Genomic DNA, 19,065 nt, shown 5'->3' on the forward strand with positions numbered 1-19,065 from the left:
GACATACTAAATACTAAGAACCTCTGAATTTCATGTAAATATTTCAAAGATTCTAATATATATAAGAATATAAGCGGGCTTAGATTTTTTTTTTTTTTTTTTTTTTCTTATTATGAGAAAGGGCTTCCATCCAGCCACCCTACCTCATAGCCCAGACAATGAAGAATACAAGAGCTTGTTGCTGTAGGTCTCTTAGCAGCCTCCCTGATAAGTTTTCTTCTTGTCCTTTTGTTTATTTTGGAGAGACGTCCTGTTCTTAGTAACGTCACTGCAGTGCCTTATTTTCTCCACTTGTTCATGATGGCCTTCACAGTAATCCATGGTGCATCTAAGGTTTCGGAAATTCTATTGAACGCCTCTCCTGATTGACACCTTTTAACAATGAGATCCCATACATGCTTTGTAAGCTCTTTGCGCACCATTGCTTCAGCAGTTGGAGAACACCAAGAAGATGTCAAGAAAATCTTACAGATACGGCTGATAGTTATTTGAGGTTAATCAGAATCACTTAATTGATAACAGGTTTATGATAATTACTTCAGAACACAAGTTTGAATGTGACTGGTTAAATCTGAGTACGGTCACATGCATTTTTATAAACTGTGGGGCAACCAGATTTTTTTTTTAATTTAACCCATAAAATATTTCTATTTGTTCAATTGAATTTTGTTCGTTTGTTTTCTGCTGTATCACATTAAAGATGGAAATAGATCTGACATGATTTTATCTTGGTTTCATTTTTTACATAGCAAAAACCTGCAATTTTAACAGGGGTGTGAGACTTTTTACAGTATATCCACTGCAAAATGTATTAGAATGAGCACATAAATATAAACCTGATTTGAATTACAGCTGGTACTACTGTAGGTACATACTTTCTGGCATAAATATAAATAGCTACACAGTGTTGTCAGAAAACTGTGAACCATGGAGATAGCAGTAAAAAAAACAGTTGTATCACAGCAGGAGCAAAATTAATTGCAGATTGTGTTTGTGTTTTGGGCCTTTTATTTAATTTACATGCAATTTTGAGTGCAGTATTTATGTGCACTCATCAGATCCTGCTGGAGCAGATTTATGCCAGTTTCCTCCCTTTCAACAATAATGCACACAAAAGCTATTTGTGTAAGACCTCGCCTTGTGGAGAATCCTCAGCCTGATAAATGAGGGGTTACCAACTACATCCATGAGGTTCTTCGCATCTAAACAAGCTTCAGTAGACAGCTTCAAACACAACCAATAAACAGAAGGAACAGGAATTGGTATAAATATTCATTATTCATCATCTACAAATGTTAGCAACTAGTTCTAAGTGACCCATATGGACACAATAGAAAAACAATATTAAAGCATCTTGAAAATGAAGTAACACAAAAGAAAGAAGAAAAGCATTTACACATATACACTCACTAGCCAGTTTAATAGGAACTTCTGTACACCTGTTAATTGATGTAATTATCCAATCAGCCAATTATGTGGCAGCAGTACAATGCATAAAATCATGCAGATACAGGTCAAGATGTTTAAACATCAGAATGGGGAAAATGTGATCCTAGTGACTTTGACCGTGGCATGGAAGTTGGTGCCAAATGGGCCGAGTATTTTAGAAACTGCTGCTCTTCTGCGATATTCACACACAAGTATCCAGTTTTCACACAGAATAGTGTAAAAAAAAAAAAAAAACATGGTCCCTGTATTAAAGTGGCCAGTGAATGTACATTCTTACATAAAAATGTCTCCTTTCAGCAGTGTTAAGACATCTCCAATTTGTCCCTGTATGTACACTATATTACTAAAGGCTTGTGGACACCTGACAATCACACCTATATGTACTTGTTGAACATCCCATTTCAGATTTAGTCCCCCTTTGCTGTAATAATAATCTCCACTCTTCAGAGAAGGCTTTCCGCTAGATTTTGGAACATGGCAGTGGGGATTTGCCCGTTCAGCCACAAAAACATTAGTGAAGTCGGGCACTGATGTTGGCCAAGAAGACCTGGTATGCAGTCAGCGTTCCAGTTCATCCCAAAGGTTTTCAGTGTATTGAGCATGGTATGAAAAATACCACTAGGTTATTATTACATTATTTTTCCACTGAAAAGGAAATACAAAAAGATATTTACCCTCATACAGCCACAGAAAAGGTCAATATTTTCTTTAATTCTAAAACTGACATTTTAAACCTGACTAAGATGTAGTCTCCTCCTTTTTAACTCTCTTTACTGTCAATTTAAGGCTACACATTTTCCTGCTGTTCACACTCCTTTTCTTTCCTAATGACTAAACGATTACTCTAATGAGTATATAAGTGATTAATGGAGCAATATTTTTCAGTGGTACATTTGGTAGATTTTCTTTCTATGCCACATTCTTCATAGTCACCTGTAAAAAGTCACCATGAACACCGCTGAAAAAACTGCATGTGTTTATTAAACTACGTGGTTCTTCCAATGAGTTACCAAAGGTGTATGTCATACAGTATCAGGGTCAATATGCCCAAAAGCTGCAGTAGCTATTTATATAAAAAGTTTACATTGGATACACCATACTTCTACATAATTGCTAGTACAACATTTTCAAGATCAAGATAGTGATAGTGGTTTTATAAAAAATATATATACATGTACAAAATCACATGGATAAGTACAACTGTAGAAGTAGAATCCCGGGATGGTCAGCAGTCAAGCATCAGTATAAAGAGTATATTTGAATGAGAAGATCTCAGGTACTGATATTACCCACGTTCAATCACAGAACAGCTATCAATACTTTTTGCAAGACTTCTCAGGTTCTATTTCTTTAGGTACAACAAGAGAACTAACATAAAAACCAACACTGACTATAGAGGCTCATTTAGAGTCTAGATCATTGACATGACTGCTTGCTCTTGTCAGTCCTTTTGACTAGTGTGTGGTTCTTCTTTACTGTTTGCTTCACTGCTGGCAGCTTCCAGTCTCTGGCTGCATTTCTGGCGGTATCGCTCAGCACGCAGCTCTTCAAAGGAAAATTCAGTGACACCGCTGAACAGCAGCTCCTTGCAGTACATGCTCTTCTCTCCACTTTTGTCCTCATCTTCCTGCTGGACCTGCATGTGCTGCTGCCTCTCTTGTAGCCTCTTCAGTGGCGTTTGCTCCTCACGACACGGCTTCCTCGCTGAAAGTACAGTGTTCACTGCTGGGTTGAGCTTACATGGAGTTCTGGAGGAAGAACAGCATAATCAGATTAAAAACCATAGAACGATGCAGATGTGTAAACAAACATACTGAAAGTCTTTCACAAACACTTTAACATTACATATAAGTTTTTTTTTTTGCTTATACAGGATTCTTGCCCTTTTCCTTATTTAAAAACCAGGCCTGTTCAAGAATTATCCCGGAATGACTTTCTAAACGTTGTATGATCAGATTTGCTCTTGTATAAAGATTGTTCACAATGTCATCAAATGTGAATTGCATTAGAGAGGCTGTGTTAGCGCAGTACAATAATAAAAGATGTCTTTGACAATAAAAAATGCAAATCCATCCAACATGTATTCAAAATAAATTGAGGTTTCTACTAGGTTTGTACGGAATACAACATGGGTGTGCTGTCACAGGAAAATACTCAGCAACAGGGTAATGTCATATGGCCTGACGCAAAGCAAAATGTTGATTATTTATCTATAACAGCATGTACTGAAGTGTTTTATTACTGACATCGTGCAATTTCAGCAGCTTTTTTTTTTTTTTTTTTTTTTTTTTTTAATTACGTGTCACACTGATCTCAATAAAATCTTAGCTGAATTTTACAACTGACTGTAAAATACACATGCTTCAGGTTATATGATGAAGATCATATAATGTGATTAAAGAAAATGACTACATTCTGCGTACAACATCAATCAGTGTGATCCGGGCTCCTCCAGAAAATGGGGTCGCATAAATGGGAACATTCTTCAAAGTGAGCCAAAGGCAATAAGGATATTTCTTCTGTCTATTAGCATGTTTCATTTGTTTCACTATCCTAACTGTCACTGTCTCTTAATCCTATTCCATCCTCCTGGTTTATTTAATGATGTTCATAGCAATCAGATGTATAGTATCACTGTGATTGACAGGGGAGAAAGAGTACTCCATCCCCTCACACTCAGACAGCATGGCCAATTTCGCTCTTGGGCTCCTGGCCACAGATGGCTGTGGTATCATCAGGATACATCATGGCTACCTCAATAACTGCTATGGACATATATGTTAGAAGCTTATCTTCTGCACACTATGTCATAGTATGTTATGTTTACATGTACAGTATTCTATTATTATATTATATATTTTTGCAGAACCTGTATATCTGACACTTTATCCACAATAGAACTGTGTACTTTTACTGTGCCTATTGTCCTCTTTTAGTAATTATTGCACTGTCTTGCGCTGTTTGCACACGTGCACTTTACGTACTCCCGTGTATGTCTGTGTAATCATGTAGTTATATAGTTCTGTGTTGTTTTTACGTAGCACCACAGTCCTGGAGGAACGTTGTTTCATTTCACTGTGTACTGTACTAGGTGTATATGGTCGAAATGACAATAAAGCCACTTGAATTGACCTTGAGGATTAGACCTTCCACAACCTCCCAACAACAAAGCAAACAATCTTTAGTTGTACCACTCGGGAGCCACATAGTGCGTTCTATGATAGCTGATCTCAACTCATCCTTTTACAATGTAAAAAGAATTCTTTTACAATGTGAGGTTTCTGTCTGCAACAGCATAAACAGACCACTTAGTAAGCTGGATTTAGAATCAGAAAGGCTATACATTTTCAATCCAAATGGCTATTGTACAACAGTATCTGTTGTGGGACAAAACGAACAACCTGTACCAGAAATACAAACAGTTTATACACAGGGCATAGAATGGGTTTCTCATCCTATATAATGCATTATCTATCCAAGAGGGCGCTATCTGTGATTCAAAGCCCATTTTAACATGTCCTCTAAACATGACCGCAAGAGCATCACTGCCCTATAAAGCAATGGGGAGATAAACTAGACAGACAAATTATTGAGTGATTAGCATGCACATTAAATTCCAAAGGCTCAGGGCCTAATTGGCATGTGTTAGCATGATAAGGTGAGCAGATAGCAGTTTCTCAGAGAGCACTCACACCACAGGAGGCTGATCACTCTCCTCCACAAAGGGCTGGAAAGTTGGTTTTGGAGGCGGAGCGACGACACTGTGGCCAAACCTGGACTTCTGCGGCAACTGGTAATGAGAGAGAAGATATCAGTGTTAAAGTGTTAAGATGCAGACCAAGATAATACTAGGACTGCCACACACAGTTGTATGGAACTTGTTGATTTTTCCATAATTAAATAAGATAAAAACAAATGCCATGCCTCGTACCTTAGCATTAGTCCATTTATCAGGTCTCTGTTCATTCTCCTTGGCCTTAGCAGTTGGAGGGGCTGCCCAACTTTCTAATTTGAGTTCCTGAGGCTCAGAGTCCTCCTTATTCTCATCAAATATCACAAGTCTACTGTTGTGACTTGGCCCAACTGGTTGTTTAAACTGCAGACCCCTGGCATCTGTGCAAAAAGAAATCAATAAGCTGTCAATGTGTCACTTGCTTATAGTAATTTGCTTCTCTTCCATCTGCCTCTTTAGTAGTTCATAAATGTGCTTCTGCTAATATTTATATTCATCTTCAGCAGAAAGCCATGCTTTACATGATTCTGGTCACATCAGCCAAATAGTCAGCGTAGGGGTCATCAACTAGTGGGCCGTGATCCAGTGGCAGACCAAGCATAGTATTTCAGTGAACTGAACCAATTACCAGAACCAATCTACATATTTAAAAAAGTCCTGTTATTAGCTTATCCGGTCTTTGTAAGCAAAAACTTACATAAAAGTCCTTATGTTAGTAAATCAGTTACTCACAGCCAACAGTTCCAGTCACCCTACTGATAGGAGCAACAGCTTTTTTCTTTCCCTTGGCTTTCAGCTCTGCGAGTGAAGCCCTCTGAGGCTCTGAAAGCTCATCATCTGCTTCCTGATCATTCATTGATGTCATCATCTGCCTACACACTCGTGCCTGTAAGGCCCTGCGGGTAGATAGATCAGGATTTACTTACAGTTATGTTTGAGATGTTTGAAGGGCTCTGTGAATCATATTTAATATCGGAAATCAATCAATATAACAAAAATGAAAAGATATAAGACTCCATACTTGTGAAATTGCTGTAATCTGTCTAGAGGTTCAGCCCCACACTTTAAACCTTCTTGGAATATGCTGTCGGCCATCCGCGAGTTTCCCCTTTTTTCATACTCTTCAGACCATGCAATGTAAAAAGATGCCTGCATTGTCCCTATTCCCTGAGCTTGCATGTACCGGTAGACATCCAGCGGATCAGAACAAGTTTCTGTCTATAGTTGAAAACAACAGAGAACAAGGATATTATTACATGTTACATATTACAAGTATAAGATCAGCCGCGGGGACTGGGTGGGCGGTAAGTAATGCACTTACAAATTTGATCCAAAGGTCAACATAACGGGAATCGTTGTGATATTTTTTTTCTTCCGTAAACTTCATGACTGCTCGCTCCAGAAGAACAGTCAAACCGCTCTCCTTACCACCCTGTGGGTAAGTCTGTTCTATCCATTTTATGTACCTGCAAAGCAAAGGCTGTCAGCTTTCCTCAGTCATGTGGCAAATGGATATTAAGAATTATGTTGAAGACAATCTCACCTATCCCAGACGTCAAGAGGGTCATCTCCATCGTACATCCGAAGCTCTAACTCGTATGCTCTAGGGAAAAAAACATATATATATGTATATATGTATATATATATATATATATATATGTACTATTATATTGAGGTCACTGCCACAACATGACATCTCCCACACACAAATGAAAAACCACACTAAAACATTTAATTGAGAATAGAAATGGAGTGCTTACTGTTTTTGTTGGTTGATGGCACTAGAGGTGCCCTCTTGCTGCTGGCTGAGGGCTTGATGCAGGGCAGAGATGGCTCGGCCACGTCTCAGAGGCTGGATATTCTCTTTGCATAACTCCCACTCCACCTCTCCCTCTCCCTCTGCCATTGTTAACTGACGGCAGTGGACTGCACTATCAGTGACTGACTAGAAAAGGCACATTACACTGCTTATCTCACATGGTTCAAGTGCACTATGTACACAAAACAAGAAACAAAAAAGCATAACTAGTTCACATTTGATGTAACTACTTGTTAATAGGGCTGGGTGATATGACAAAAATATCATATCACGATACTTGAAGACAGCACTATGATACATGGTGCGTATTGTGATATATAATTTAGCTAACAAACTGTCCTCAAAACAGTAGGAAAATAAACAAACAAACAAAAAAAAACCGTTAAACTGAGTTTGACAATACTTTTCTTTAATGACTACAAAGACAAAGAAGATTACGTTTAAAAAAAGTCAAATCAAAGGGATCCATTCAGTACCATTTAACCCAATCAGCAAACATACGAGTTGTCTAAATAAATGTAAAAATAATAATAATACATAAAATAAATATACATCACTATACCAACGATATCTCAGAAAAGCATATTGCGTAATCGTTTATCACGATATTGATATTATATTGATATATTGCCCAGCCCTACTTGTGAAGACAGCAGTTTTACTCTGACAGTGTAAGCTGTTCACAAATTCTCTCTATAGATCCTAAAGATATTCGCCATATGAATCATATTGTGTCAGGAAGCCATGTTTAGCCTTAATGACTAAGCAAGTAAGTAAGTTTGTAAGTAAATTTCTAAGGAAGTACTGTGAATTCAACAGCAACCAGTGAAGAGGGTTTGCTATCTTCTGCCTGCATGCACTCCTCAATCTCCTGAATAAGCAGCAGTCAGTCTCAGGACTGCTCTCAAACAGCAAACATACGAGGTGTCTAAATAATGTCAAGCTGTGAAACGACATAACCAGGTTATAGTTACCTGTAACTACCAGCAGGCACTGAGTTAAAAGAAGCTCTCCAGTGCTAGCTGGCTAATCAGAGGACTCTTCTGCCTGCAAATGAACAATTAGTCACAGTTAGCTACAGTAGCTACATAACTTTCTTACCTGAGTGCAAACGTTTTCCTTTCATAATCAATATCTAGACAGAACAATCCACAAATAACAAATGTATTTATATATTTATTTATTTATATATTTTGTTTTTACCGTTGCAGGCTCTTCTGAACGTCTGTTCTTCTGTCTCTGTGTATATTTGAATGAAAACTGGGAGGAGACTGACAGCGCGCTGATTGGGTAAATTCTGTTCACGTGATCCAAACCCAAGCTTCCGACGTGGACTTAAAAAAAACCTCTAAATTACAGATTATTTTAGGATTAATATTGCACATTGTTAAATGCTGATTATTTTACAGATTAGTTTAACGTCCCGTTTTATATTTAAACTTCTAACTTATTTTGCGGATAAAACGAACTGCGCGTTGTAGAAAGCATTCTGGGTAATGTAGTTTACAAAATAGTTTGATTCACAAGTTTCCGGTTATGTAATGTGTTGTGGAGAAATAACAGACTTATGCTTATTTGTGTAAATACAAGGTATTGGTATTTTTAAAGAAGGAAGTTAAAATGATAATTTCAGCGCACATTACTTGTTAATAAGTTTATCTGGACTACATTTCCCGTGAGTTTACCAAACAGATTTTACTTCCTGTGTTTTCTTATTTGACAAATAGGAGTGTAGTTGAATCTGGTGTTTGTGCAGCACCAGTTTTTTCTTCATTAAACATTGAAATTGATTTTGCCAATAAATTAAGTTTTGTATTCCCAGTTATATAGATCATGCCGTAAAAAGTGTTTCAGACCTCGTTGGTCTGGAATCGTCTGTTGTGTTGAATATCGCCTATAGGATTGACTATAATTGCAGCAGTCCCAGTGGAAGGCCAACTATGGATAAGCGGTGCTATGGCTGTGCTTCAAAGTTCACTCTTTTCAAAAAAGAGGTTTGTCTATTTGTATGTAGATTAATTCAAAAAATGTTAACACAATTCATTTATATGAATTACCAGTGGGGGAAGCACAGGCATTTATGTTCTGTAAAACCAAGGGATACACTGATGTGATATTACTTTGATAAAAATTGTTTTAAAATTTCTATTTGAAATAACATATATCAGCCTTACTATTGGTCAATTTATTTTGTATGATATTTGTTTCTCTATATAAAATATATTCAGTGGATTATATTTAATGAAAAGTATAGGTGGATTGATACAGATTTTAAAGAGGTGTTGATTATGGACTTAACAAGATATTAGATAATTCAGTTCTATTCCATTTTATTTATATAGAGCTTTTAACTTTGGACATCATCACAAAGCATCTTAATAGATATCCGTATATAGATATAGATATAGATTTATTCTGTCCAGTTTTGCCATGAACTAATGAACATTCAATTTCATTACAGTTGGGCTGCAAAAACTGTGGACGCTCATTTTGTTCAGGGTGTCTAACGTTTAGTGCGTTGGTGCCGCGCTACGGTAACACTCAGCAAAAAGTCTGCAAGCAGTGCCATGGCAATCTCACAAGGTTTGCTTTCTAATACACCAATGCGTTATAATATGCTCTGTGGATGAACTGTGTAAATGAGGTATAAATGCTCTTTTGTACATGTAGTGGTGGAAAACAGAATGATGCTGCAAGATGGTCACCACCTGAAAACTACAAAAAGTAAGCGCTGAGAAACTTTTTTGCTTGCTGAAATGTTCTCCATATCGCTCGATGTCTTTAGTTAATGTTAATGTTGTCTTGGGTTGCAGGCGGGTTGCTGCCCTTGAAGCCAAACAGACTCAACCTCATCATCCTCCAAGACATGCTAGTGGAACGAATAATACATCAGCTCTCATTTCAACCAAGGGGCTTAGTAAGGAGGACCAAGCGATTGCACAACGACTCCAGAAGCTGAAAGAGGAAACAAAACCAAGTAAGAGTGTTCCACATTCCTTAACACAATTAAGATGTACTGTTCAGCACCACATACACATCTTCCTCTCTGTTATATGCAGAATCCATACCATCTGAGAAGGAGATAGAGACTCGTCTTGCTGCACTGAAAGCTCCAGATCAGACAGTGCCTTCAGCTCGAGAGATGGAAGACCGTTTGGCTGCTTTACAAGGAAGACCTTCTCCTTCCCAAGCTCCTCCATCAGTAAGCATAAGGCTAAATTGAGATGATGCACAAAATGGTTCCTTATGGGTTATTTAGGTTGTATATTGCTTAAAGGGTTCTACTTGGAATCTTTCTGAAGGGGAAACTGTCTGTTTAATAAAAGTATGGTATGAAGAGAGCCAGTGTCATGGTTTCAGTATATTACAGTATCTGCTTAAACTTTATTTTCAAGCAGGACATTGTCCATAACCCTGTGTCACACTAGCAAGTCACAGGCAACCATTCAGTTTTCATCACAGAGCTACAATTCTGATGATAAACAACAAAGTGACAGAGCAGCAAGCAAGATTTAAATAGAGATTGTCTCAATATTGTGCAAATTAGTTATGATAAACCTCTGGACAGTTTAAACCTACAAGTTATAGCAGCAGCCACTACACACCCACAGGATACAAACTTAAAGCGACGTGAGCTTGCTAGTATAAATACAGGGTAAAACAGTAGAGGCATGGAATATATTCAATCATTTTATTAAGGAAAGTGTTGTGTTTTATATATAATATTGCTCTTGGCCTTCAGTAGTTTATTGAAACCTCTTGTAACATATTTCAAGTACATGATGCATGTGGACATTCATTTCTTATAATATTGTTAAATATAATGATATTATACCATTATAGTGTATGTTTATTAGCATAAATATTTCAGATTTTCTTTTCCAGTATGCCATCATACTGTTACATCACTGCACTCTTACTCGAGACCAACTTGTTGTGTTGATAGAAATCTACTGACATTCCATGGTCACAACAATCCTGAGAACTTTTCCGATATTGTGATGTGAGCTGATGATAAATGTTTTGAAAATTGTGCTTGACCACAAAAATGTGTAGATGTATTATTTATTGATGTTTGAAACATCAGTATGGCTTTACTGTATGCAGGTTCACCAGCCACCTGATAGCAGGACTCAAACCGAACAGGCCAATGACTTAATCACGCAGATGACAGAGGAAGTTGCCATTGACAGACAACAATGTCCCGATGGTATTTATTACACAGTCTTGTTTTGATCAGCATGTTAAATATTTGTTCTGTTTATTACAGTTCAGTTTAGTGTCTACCTTTTTTTGTACCCACTTAAATTTATCTTTTGGCCTTTTTGTCCCACTTTCATGTGATCTAATATAGCTGATACCTCAGAGCATCCAGTCACATCCCTAAACGATCTCAACAAGGAAGCAGGCGGGACACTGGATGAGAATTTGGATGATGAGCAGCTGTCACTCAAGCAGATAGAGGAGGAAAAGAGCCGCTTGCTGGCTGAGGCCATGGAGGAGCTGAAACGAGAGGAAAACTGCCAGACGCAGCTTCTTCAGGTAGCCAAGAGACTGGCTGTGCTGCAGGGGCGAGACCCGGACAAAGGTAACTACATGTTCCTGGAGGTGTAGTGTGAAAGTTTTTGTTTATGCACAAATTTTAGACTGTGAAAGTTGTCTCCAGATGTGAATCCAGTACAAACTCCAGCACATTCCTTTAACACTGCTCTCAGGTCCGTACATACATTAAAAGCACCAGCGAAGGAAGATTGATTATCCGTACTATAATAATATATTTCCTATAGACATAATGATATTGCTGTTGGTATACGACTTCAGTGTGACATCATGTAACAGGCCACATTACACTTAGTCCAATGTCAAGTGGGCCAGACCAAAAAAATAGTTTAGTAGATCAATAACGCATCAATAAATCCTCTTAAATGTGTTAATTTACCCTCATTTATCAGAAAGGCACATTCTGAATGCAGAAATGGATTGAACACACAGTATATCACCTAGAAAACAGTTGAACAGTATTGTGCTGTAGGATTATGGCCTAATATTGTAGCTCAAATTGAGAAATCAGAATAGCTCAATGTATGTGGAGCAGTGGCGCAGCGGGTCAGGAGCATCACAGCTCCAGGGCACCAATCAGATCCTCAGCTCGGGTTACAGTCTATGTGGAGTTTCTGTGTATGTTCCCCCTGTGTTCATGTGGGTTTCCTCCGGGTCCTCCGGTTTCCACCCACCTCCCAAGAACATGCCAGTATGCCATGAGTGACTGATAAATTGCCCCTAGGTGTGTGTGTCTGTGTGTGTGTGTGTGTGTGTGTGTGTGTGTGTGTGTGTGGTGCGGTGCTCTGTGATGTACTCCCATCCAAAGTTTGTTCCCAGGAAAAGCTTCAGATCCACCACGACCCTGTTAAGGATAAAGCAGTTGTTGTAACTATAGCTTCAGTACATACAAATGTGCAATGCATTTCCTGGTTCAGGAATTTGAGTGTAATTTTAATGTCGTATGGCTGTGTTTGTGTGTTTCAGTCACTATGACCGACTTCCAGCAACCTGACAGTGATGAAGAGACCGAGGAGGAAGCACTCGCCAGGATTCTAAAAAGGGTCTGTAGAAATAAATATTATGCTATATACATTATATACTATATATATTATGTAGTAATATAATGTAGTAAGAACAATATAAATCTCTACAAATGTCTTTACGTTTTGTATTAGCTGTTATTGTTCCTGTCCATTGTGAATGTCATTAATACATGGCTACACTGATGATGACTAAGAGTGGACGATATGACAAAACTATATCATGCTTGGAGACATTTATACAATTCATAATATGTGTCATGATTTATAGAACAGTAGTGTTGCATTTAACATTTTTAATTATGTATCTACAAAAATAAATTTGTAGATTTAGGAAATCTAGGAAAGGAAGGGAGGAAAATTAAAAAGAATTTTGTGCAAGAATTTGGTGTATAATTTTAAAATATAATCAGCTGCTTCAGAGTTGCTTCAGTCAGAGTTTTTAATTATTGTACACATACAGATGATAGTCACGATATCTCAAAAGTATATTGTCACACATTTTATTGTCATATTGTCACATGGTCATATTGCCCAGCCCTAAAGTTAACTTACACTATGTTCTTACTATTAAAAAATGTTGCATTACAATTATTGTGAAAGTGTATTACTATAAATGAAACACAGCTCCTGTGATTGCTTTAACTAGTAACTAGTAACTAATGCAGGATTCTCATGTAGTCATTTATTCCCACAATATATATTTTTTTGGCTTCTAGCTGTCGGAAGAGACTGCTTTAGATGAAGCCAGTGGTTATAACATCCCTCCAGAGCACAGTGGCCCAGAAAATAAAGAAAAGTCCAATTCCAATAAGAAGCAGGTAACAAAATTCCTACACACTTTTTAGTTCGCTTTCAATCAGTTGAGTTTATCACACAGCAAACCAGGGCATGCGCACATTTTTTCACCTTTATACAGCATACATTTCCTGCTGATTACATCCCCTTGGAGTAGCAAATGATTGTAAAGCTGTATATTGCTTAACATATTTACATCTGATTTTAAGTATCACTGCTTCCACTCACCTAAAAATGACTTTCATAGTAAGGGTTTAGAATGCCCCAAGCAGTAATGGAAGAAGTTTTGGCTTTAGATAGTGTGTAATTCATATTTAAGCCATAGGGGGGCACTTCAGCTTCAGCTAGCACGCTTAAGCTCTTTGCGTGACGTGTAATTACTCCATCCTTATTATGTATTGTATTTATTTAAGATTCCATCCCAGTCATCTAAAACAAAGCCTCCTGCTGTCTCTGTCAACTGGAGTGCCACACGTTATGAGGAGGAAGATGATGATGAGGAAGATGAGCTGCCCTGGTGCTGTATCTGTAATCAGGATGCCACCATTCGGTGCCACACATGTGACCAGGACCTGTACTGCAGCCGCTGCTTCAGGTAAGGACCACTTCAAGCCCACTACACAAAATGAATAGTTTCCATTACCTCATTTCACGTAGTTGTGAATGTGAGCACTTTACCTCATTTCGTGTAGTTGTGAATGTGCGTACTCACTCATAGGCAATTTTTTTTTGTCTCTTGCACATGCAGTGAGAAAGAAGCTAAATATAATAGATGCCGTAATATTCAGCTATCTGGCTTTTGGTGAAAACACATAAGTGGACCATCTAGCAACTGTAGTGCCTGTGTAGAAGGTTCTAATAGCTCAATGAACTTGTTATACAGTAATCAATTTGCAAGTGGTCCTCGCTCTGCTTTTTACGCCTCCGCCAGTAGGTTTTCTGTGCGTCCGTTCATCTGCGTGTCTGTCCGAGATTCTTGTTAGCGCGATATCTCAAAAAGGAGTGGTTGAATGTTTGAAGGATTTATGTGGAATAGTCATTGTACCCAGCAGATGAACTGATTAGATTTTGGAATTGATCCAAACATGCTCAAGGTCTTCAAAAGCTTTCTTCATTTAGTAACAAGAAGGTCTAGACTTGTTAGTGGCGACATCCCTGTTTACCAGCATTATTGATCCTATGGATGTTATGGATCATTCTACAGATTCATTTCAGACTGCATGCAGGGAGGCGTACGTTGGGAAATTGTACTATGGGGATCACAATTTGTGTGCAGTTGAACCCTGAACAAATTATGTCTGAGGAGTACACCTCTGTTTATTTTTGTAGAACTTGCATATGCTCCAGTAAAAGTAAAAATATTATTTTGATTATATTTTATCTCTACTGGTTAAATTTTATAAAATTGTATCAGCTGTTTTACTTGTAGAAAATATTTTAACTGATGAACCTCTTTTTTTTATTATAGTCTAATTCCACTTATTCCTTTTTCCCCAAAGGGAAGGCCATGATGAATATGATCGAAAAGAACACCGCACGTCCAGTTACACAGCCCCTAAGAAAAGCAAGAAGAAGAAAGGATCCTCAAAGTGCAGCTAAAATGTGTCACTACCAATCCGAATGTGTCAGTACAGCTAATAAATTCATTTCAAAGTAAATACAGTTTATCAGAATTTAAGTGTCTAGAAATGGTTGTTGAAAGCGGCCTAGGTATTTTGAAGTGCACTAGCCTCTGGCATAATGAATTTTCATATAGTTTTCATCGAGGTTTCATATCTCTTGTAGTTTTTATTAAAAGTACGTATTTAAATGTAATGTTTGTTCGTCCATTCATATTCAGTAACTGTTTTCTTCTGCTCAGGGTCGCAATGCATCAGGAGCCTTTCCTGGAAGCACTGAGGCAAGCACGAGACCATCCATTTCACATAAGCATAGACAGTGAACCCTAACCACAAGCACTGGTACACTCTGCACCACCATGCTGCCCTAGTAATGTTTAGTATACACCTAAATGTAGGTTTGTGTGTTAAAGACTTTTTCCTAACTGAGCACTAAAATGAATTGAGCAAATTATTATTTAAATAAAATAAAATTATTGGAAAACAAACCCAAAAAGAAAAGTCTTCTTTCACTTCCGCTAGGGACAGTTGTGGCATCGCACAGAAAAGGTGTTTAGTAGAAACTGAACAAAGGCACAGTGATACATTGTGGTATATGTAAAATTAACACTTTGCATTCAAATACAGGAAGTGATATCTCCCTATGCTGAAAAAAAACTAATTCATGGATCAACGTATTTAAATTAAAAACAGAATTTCCAATTAAGTAAAATAAGAAAGTTCATCATAATGTAAATATGTACAGAATGGCAGGTTTATGTTAAACACATTAAATAAACTTAATTTATTGTAGTAACATGAACGTTATATCAGTATGTAAACACTACATAAGGCTAAGATCACTTTTTTAGAGTGTACATGGTGGAATTACCCCAGGTAATAAGAGAAGAGTAGTGAGTAAAGTTTTTAATTGATTTAATCATGTCTCGTGGGCTGTCTGTGTCAGTCAGTAAAGCACTATGACAGTTGCTTGAAGTCTTTGTAAAGGCTTTATTTCCAAGCACAAATTCTAGACTTTCATGTGATCAGCACCAAAGAGGTTACTGAGTTTCAGCTGTGTCTGTCTGGTGGCTTGTGGGATTCGTGCGGTTATGTTTAACAGAGACATGAGTCACTACACTATTCAACCCCCACCCCCTTCCCTCTCTCTCTCTCTCTCTCTCTCTCTCTCTTGCTAATTCTCCTATCTGATCCAGGATTGTTATACAACATCAATGTATCATATTTTTCCTATTGGATTTTTTGGATGCTTTATTAATTGTACTGTGATTGTACTGGCAGGAATTTAAATGAATTTAAAGCGAGCTGCTATGAGTAGAATGACCATCACAGATGCGGAACAAATGTAATAGGAAGAGATGAGTGCATTAGCAGGCATTACAGACCAACTCTTGGGACATATAATCAATGGTGGTCCATCATAGCAGGATGAATGTAAAAGGGGGAGATGAGTGGAGAGGAAGTGCTCCAGCGTTATAGGGCTTAACTATAGTGATCCATTAGGACACTAATCACGCACTTAAACAAAAAAAAAAAAAAAAAAAAAGGAGAACAGGCTTGTTGTCTCACTGACCAAAAAATAATTTGAAGTCTAAAATTGCTTGTTTAAAAGGCTACATTCATGTAAGAGTGCCTATTGCATGTTGTGGTTGCTATAGTGATGAGAGCAACTTCTCAAATGTCCTTGTGGCAGGCTGCTTGTGTGTAATAATATTACGTTCAGACATTTTTGATTGCTCTCTGTTGTGAAACAAAGTTGGCATTCCTTAATTCTGAGGTAAATTTTGAGGTCAGTATCTTCTCTTAGCAGGGGTGGAAAATACTTGAGTAATTGTACTATACTTAATACTTAGTATATATTATCTTGGTGTATTTTTTTCTTTATATGATTATTATTAAAATTGTATGATTGTAATCTTACTTTTTACTTATTTCTGAAAAAAAAACTTATAGTAAAAAAGGTTTTACTCCTTACATTGTATTTAGACCTTCAAAGTACTTGTTACAAGGTTTCTTCTTTCATCCAGCCAATGACTGTATGCTATATATCAATTGAATTGATTCAGTTTAGCATCCAATCAGATTCATCAATATACACTATATGGCCATGTATGTGGACACCTGAGCATCACACCCATATGTGGGTTTTCCCCAAACTGTTGCCACAAATGAGCACAAATCCCCACAGCCACGCTCCAAAATCTATTGGAAAGCTTTCCCAGAAGAGTGGAGGTTACTATAAGAGCAAAGGGAGACTAAATTTATGATAGGATGTTCAAAAAGCATGTATGGGTGTGATTGGTCAGGTGGTCACAAACCTTTCGCCATATAGCGTAGAAAAAAACTATCAAGAATTGTGCCAATTTGTGATCGGCACTCCAAAATCTCCCATAGGTGTTTCACTGAGATCTCATGATTATGAAGGTATATGTGGATGGGGGTGGGGTCATCCTGGAAGAGACCACTCTCATCAGGATAGAAATGCTTCCTCATAGGAAAGGTGATTAGTCAGAATAACTGTTTTACTGATTTGCAATGACCCTTCCCTCAAAGGGTACAAGTGGACCCAGCAAAACGACCCAGAGCATAACAGAGTCTTTGCACATAAGATTAAAGACAGTCCAGGAAGTGCTATTTTCTGTTGTCTCCCACCAAATATTGACTGAGTTAAAATGCAGAACAATAATATATAGACAACATTCAAAAGGACTTGTCAGAGAAGCAGCACTACTCTGGGATATGTACTGTATACATGTTATAGGTGTGTAACATATCATGAATTAGTGCAACTTGAGCGGTTACAAACCCCTACAACATGCTGAACCCATGGACATCACCAAATGGTGAGTTTCCTCCCTTGAGATGCTTTGCCAGGCCTTTACTGCAGCCACCTTCAGTTGCTGCTTGTTTGTGGGTTTTTCTGCCTTCAGTTTTGTCTTGAAAAACATGATCAATTGGGTTGAGGTCAGGTGACAGACTCGTCCATTTAAGAACATACCATTTGTTTGCCTTAAGAAGCTCTTTGGTTGCTTTGCAGTATGTTTTGGGTCATTATCCATCTGTACTGTGAAGCATCGTCCTATCAGTTTTGCAGCATTTGACTGAATCTACCTCCTTGAGAGTTCTTGACCTGGCTAGATGTTGTGAAGGGGTTTTTCTTCGCCAAGGAAAGAATTCTGCAATCATCCACTTTAGTTGACTTCTGTGGTCTTCCAGGCCTTTTGGTGTTGCTGACCTCACCAGTACATTCCTTCTTTGTAAGAATGTACCAAAGTGTTGATTTGGCCACTCCTAAAGTTTCTGCTGTCTCTCTGAGAGGTTTGGTTTTTTTTTCCATCCTAATGATGGTCTACTTCACTTGCATTGATGCCTCTTTGGACTGCATATTGAGAGTTCCCATGAGCAGCAACCAAATGCAAATTCAATCATTGGAATCAACTCCAGACCTTTTATCTCCTTAACTTGTCATGAAGTAATGAGGAAACAGGCCACACCTGGCCATGAAACTGCTTACCAGTCAGTTGTCCAATTACTTTTGAGCCTGTGAAAACTATATAAAAATGGCTGTAATTCCTAAACAGTTAATGCAATATTTTTTGTTCAACCCCTTGGATTAAAACAGAAAGTCTACACTTCAATCACATCTTGATTGCTTCATTTCAAATCCATTGTGGTGGTGTATAGAAGTAAAATGACAAAAATTGTGTCATTGTCTGAATACTTAAGGACCTGACTATACCTTTGCTAGAAGCATTATTGTAATAACTTATATGAAGGGATTAATATTAGATATATTGGGGAATGGAGCACAGAGTTTGTAGTGACTACTGGATTTAAGTTATATTGACTGCCTTTTTATGCTCTCATACTTGTTCTTAGCAGAAAGACAATGGAGGCCAATCAAATTCTACAATAGATTCTACCATAGTTGGTTGGTTGCAATATTAAATGGGAGGGATAAAATCTAATATCTCTCAATAGCTTGACAATGAAGCTATTACAGTTGAGCAGTGTATTATATGATAAGGTCTTGTTAATAGCACATTAAAAATGATGTGGGACAAA

The 19,065-nt window shown here is 37.7% G+C and overlaps 2 protein-coding genes across 3 annotated transcripts; one reads left to right on the forward strand and one right to left on the reverse strand.

Annotated features, from left to right (window-relative positions):
* Positions 1-2,408: 2,408 nt before the first annotated feature.
* Positions 2,409-8,325, reverse strand: bub1bb (BUB1 mitotic checkpoint serine/threonine kinase Bb). The gene is made up of 10 exons (XM_026933817.3): positions 8,205-8,325; positions 7,976-8,048; positions 6,943-7,127; positions 6,726-6,785; positions 6,504-6,648; positions 6,204-6,400; positions 5,915-6,078; positions 5,381-5,562; positions 5,142-5,239; positions 2,409-3,197 (listed from the first exon to the last, which is right to left on the reverse strand). The coding sequence occupies exons 3-10, from the start codon at positions 7,086-7,088 to the stop codon at positions 2,891-2,893; spliced, it is 1,299 nt and encodes a 432-aa protein (XP_026789618.3). The 5' UTR covers positions 7,089-7,127; positions 7,976-8,048; positions 8,205-8,325; the 3' UTR covers positions 2,409-2,890.
* Positions 8,326-8,700: 375 nt separating this feature from the next.
* zfyve19 (zinc finger, FYVE domain containing 19) lies at positions 8,701-16,915 on the forward strand. Of its 2 annotated transcripts, none has more exons than XR_004578946.2 (12): positions 8,701-8,995; positions 9,463-9,584; positions 9,672-9,725; positions 9,815-9,978; positions 10,061-10,203; positions 11,109-11,211; positions 11,356-11,589; positions 12,528-12,604; positions 13,303-13,404; positions 13,795-13,976; positions 14,881-15,034; positions 15,243-16,915. XR_004578946.2 is itself a non-coding variant. In XM_026933703.3 (12 exons), the coding sequence occupies exons 1-11, from the start codon at positions 8,942-8,944 to the stop codon at positions 14,978-14,980; spliced, it is 1,335 nt and encodes a 444-aa protein (XP_026789504.3). In that variant the 5' UTR covers positions 8,702-8,941; the 3' UTR covers positions 14,981-15,005; positions 15,243-16,915. The 2 variants fall into 2 exon arrangements, 1 of the variants encoding a protein (XP_026789504.3); XM_026933703.3 differs by having other exon boundaries at positions 8,702-8,995; positions 14,881-15,005.
* The last annotated feature ends 2,150 nt before the right edge of the window (positions 16,916-19,065 follow it).

The sequence above is a fragment of the Pangasianodon hypophthalmus genome, chromosome 10 (assembly GCF_027358585.1).
Source record: "Pangasianodon hypophthalmus isolate fPanHyp1 chromosome 10, fPanHyp1.pri, whole genome shotgun sequence".
Classification (NCBI taxonomy): domain Eukaryota; kingdom Metazoa; phylum Chordata; class Actinopteri; order Siluriformes; family Pangasiidae; genus Pangasianodon; species Pangasianodon hypophthalmus.